Source organism: Phalaenopsis equestris, unplaced genomic scaffold (assembly GCF_001263595.1).
Source record: "Phalaenopsis equestris unplaced genomic scaffold, ASM126359v1 Scaffold000507, whole genome shotgun sequence".
NCBI classification, from domain to species: domain Eukaryota; kingdom Viridiplantae; phylum Streptophyta; class Magnoliopsida; order Asparagales; family Orchidaceae; genus Phalaenopsis; species Phalaenopsis equestris.
In genome coordinates, this window is record NW_018164947.1 from 293847 (window position 1) to 296224 (window position 2378).

General features: G+C 40.7%; 2 protein-coding genes across 2 annotated transcripts in view; both read right to left on the bottom strand.

The window, feature by feature from the left end:
- Positions 1 to 878, bottom strand: part of LOC110028251 — a 2968-nt gene extending 2090 nt beyond the window's left edge. Inside the window, exon 1 of the mRNA XM_020730022.1 lies at positions 866 to 878. Coding sequence (XP_020585681.1) covers positions 866 to 878 — 13 coding nt within the window. The remainder of the gene's footprint in view (positions 1 to 865) is intronic.
- Positions 830 to 2045, bottom strand: LOC110028252 (transcription repressor OFP8-like). The gene is made up of 2 exons (XM_020730023.1): positions 1799 to 2045; positions 830 to 1757 (listed from the first exon to the last, which is right to left on the bottom strand). Exons 1-2 carry the CDS (start codon positions 2043 to 2045, stop codon positions 988 to 990), a joined length of 1017 nt encoding a protein of 338 aa, XP_020585682.1. The 3' UTR covers positions 830 to 987.
- Between the last annotated feature and the right edge of the window lie 333 nt (positions 2046 to 2378).

Consider the following 2378-nt stretch of genomic DNA (forward strand, 5'->3'; position numbering starts at 1 on the left):
GTATCCACACTATAATATCATGACAAATGTGCCCAACTTCATGAACTTAATTCTAAATTAGACCACAATAATTTTGACTTATTTAATGATGACCCAACACATTTATTAATTACATTGTAGTCCCAAAATTAATCCAACACGAGTACCTCATAAGCTTTGTATTCTTATTCATGGAGATTGTTTAGAAACTCCTTATATTCGATATGATAATATTTTTTATTTATTATTTTTTTTTGTGTGAGTTATACTTAGTGACTGACGATTTCTTTTTTTTGTGAGACTATCAGTCACAAATCATATAATCATTTCTTTATTGGAATAAAATTTTCTACGGGATTCATAAAAAAAGAAATGTTAGGTTGTAAAGAGGCCAAAATGGCAGAGATTTTAGTGATTTGGTGGTAGAGCCAAATCTCTAATCTATTAGGCCGAAATAGCTAGGAAAAGAAATTAGATTTTAGTCATATCGAATATTACATGAATAAAAAACATTAACATATCGATTTAAATAAGTTTTGATTTAAAAATAAGGCTACTGTCAAAAAAGATCCACAGATAGCCTTTGTCGTGTAGAAGAAGAGAATCTAGCTTAGCTAAGCAAGCGAAAGCTTGACGTGGAAGAAGAGCCCTAAGAAGCGAAAGAGAGAGAAATAGAGTCTCCATCCCTCACTCTCTCTCTCTCGCGCGTTTTTGTTTTCTTTTAGGACAAAGGAGCAAAACAAGGAACATCTCTTCATCAAAAATGCCTCACCTAAAACAAGACAAACAGCATAAAACCTAATCCTGCTTTTCACTTCAGCAGCATAAAAATCACATTTTTAACTCCAGAACCTAACAATTCGAGAAAATCAAACTTTCTACATACATTCTTCAACCATGCTCTCCTTCTACACTCCAAAGAAAGACATGAAAAGAGATCGAAGCTGAAGAAAAGACCCATCTTTAAGATCCACTAGCCATAAACACACAAACAAGGCGATACAATTGTTAGTAACTAAACAAAACTTGAGCTATATCTGCAAAAGCTCGAAAAATGGCAGAGTGGATTTCAGGAGCGTTGAGTGAAAGGTAAGAGTGAAGAAGACGCTCGAGCTCTCGAGCACCAAAGATTTGTCTTTCGACTATCATCTCCACCATTGAGCTCCGAAAGTCGCTGTAAGGATCACTAGATTTTTTCAGAACAGGGAAACCTTCTCTGCGGTTCTTCTCTGCTTCAGTTTGTTCAGAGAAAGGACCAGAAACCAAAGGCTGGAAGCCATTCGTTTCACCATCTCTTCTCCCGGCCGCCGGTCTTCGCCGGCGGGAAGAAAAATTAAAGCTTTCGTCGTGTTTCTTCTTCTTTCTCATCTCTGTTTTGCTAGAGTTCTTCCTGCTTTTAGGCGAGGGGCGGCGGTAGAACTCTGAAGAATCCGAGGAGAAGCTCCGGGACGAAAAGAAAGTATCAGTTTCCTCACTGCTGAAGAGCCCGAAACCTTCATCACCGAAAGAAGAAGAGATGCTGCTAACTTGATACCGATTTGATCGACTTCTCTGCCTCTGTTTCATCATCTTCTTCTTCTTCCTCTTTTTCTTCGACTCTGTTTCTTTGATCCAATGGTAATACAAATGGGAACTCCCAGGAGATTCAAAGGAAGGCGAAACTAACGTGCAGGTTTTCCCATCTACTTCTTCGAGTTCCCCAGTCTCATAAAAATCGTTCCTTTCGTACTTTCTGCTCTCCTTTTTCTCCTTCCCCTGCACCGCCGGCGTGGAAGCTGCTGCCGGCCCGGCCCCCCGCCGCAGAGATTTCGATGAGAACGGTGGTCGAGAGATAAGGAGCGGCGGAGTAGAGCGAAGTGAAGCTCGTCAGCTTCGCCGGCGCGGCTGCGGGAGATGAAGATTGGTTCGTGAGCAATATCTGCCGCGGCGGAGAAGCTACGGGTGCTTTCGCCGGCGGAAAGGCGCCCGCTACGTAAAGCAGCGGCGGCGGCGGTGGAGGAACGGAGGAGCGCTGGTCGCCAGAGAAGGCGAGCGAGGCGGTCTTTAAGACGGGGTTTGTGATCCATTGAGGTCTCTCTCCCTCTCTCTGGATGATGATTCTGAAAAGCCGTTTCCTTTGCTTGAAAAAGGAAGGGTTTTTATAGGAGAAGGAAGAGGTTTCTCAGCAACATACACAAAGAGGATATACGAATGACAGAGAATTTAATTTCGATTACTCATTGCATACTTATTGGGGGCAAAATGATAGAATAATGTATGATATAATTTATAGTGTAAAATAAATGTACTTTTTTTTTATAATGATTATATTATAAAATGATATTAGATTTGATTGAGATTATATAAGTGAGTTGAAGTTTGTCTCCAACTCAATTCAAAATTCAAACTTTGGGAGATAT

Excerpts from the sequence above, each read along its gene's own strand:
- LOC110028252 (XM_020730023.1), bottom strand. The coding sequence starts at position 2,045 with ATGGATCACAAACCCCGTCTTAAAGACCGCCTCGCTCGCCTTCTCTGG. Across the intron at positions 1,758-1,798 it reads CTCCTTATCTCTCGACCACC|CAGCTTCCACGCCGGCGGTG; the intron begins GTTCTCATCGAA and ends CCGGGCCGGCAG.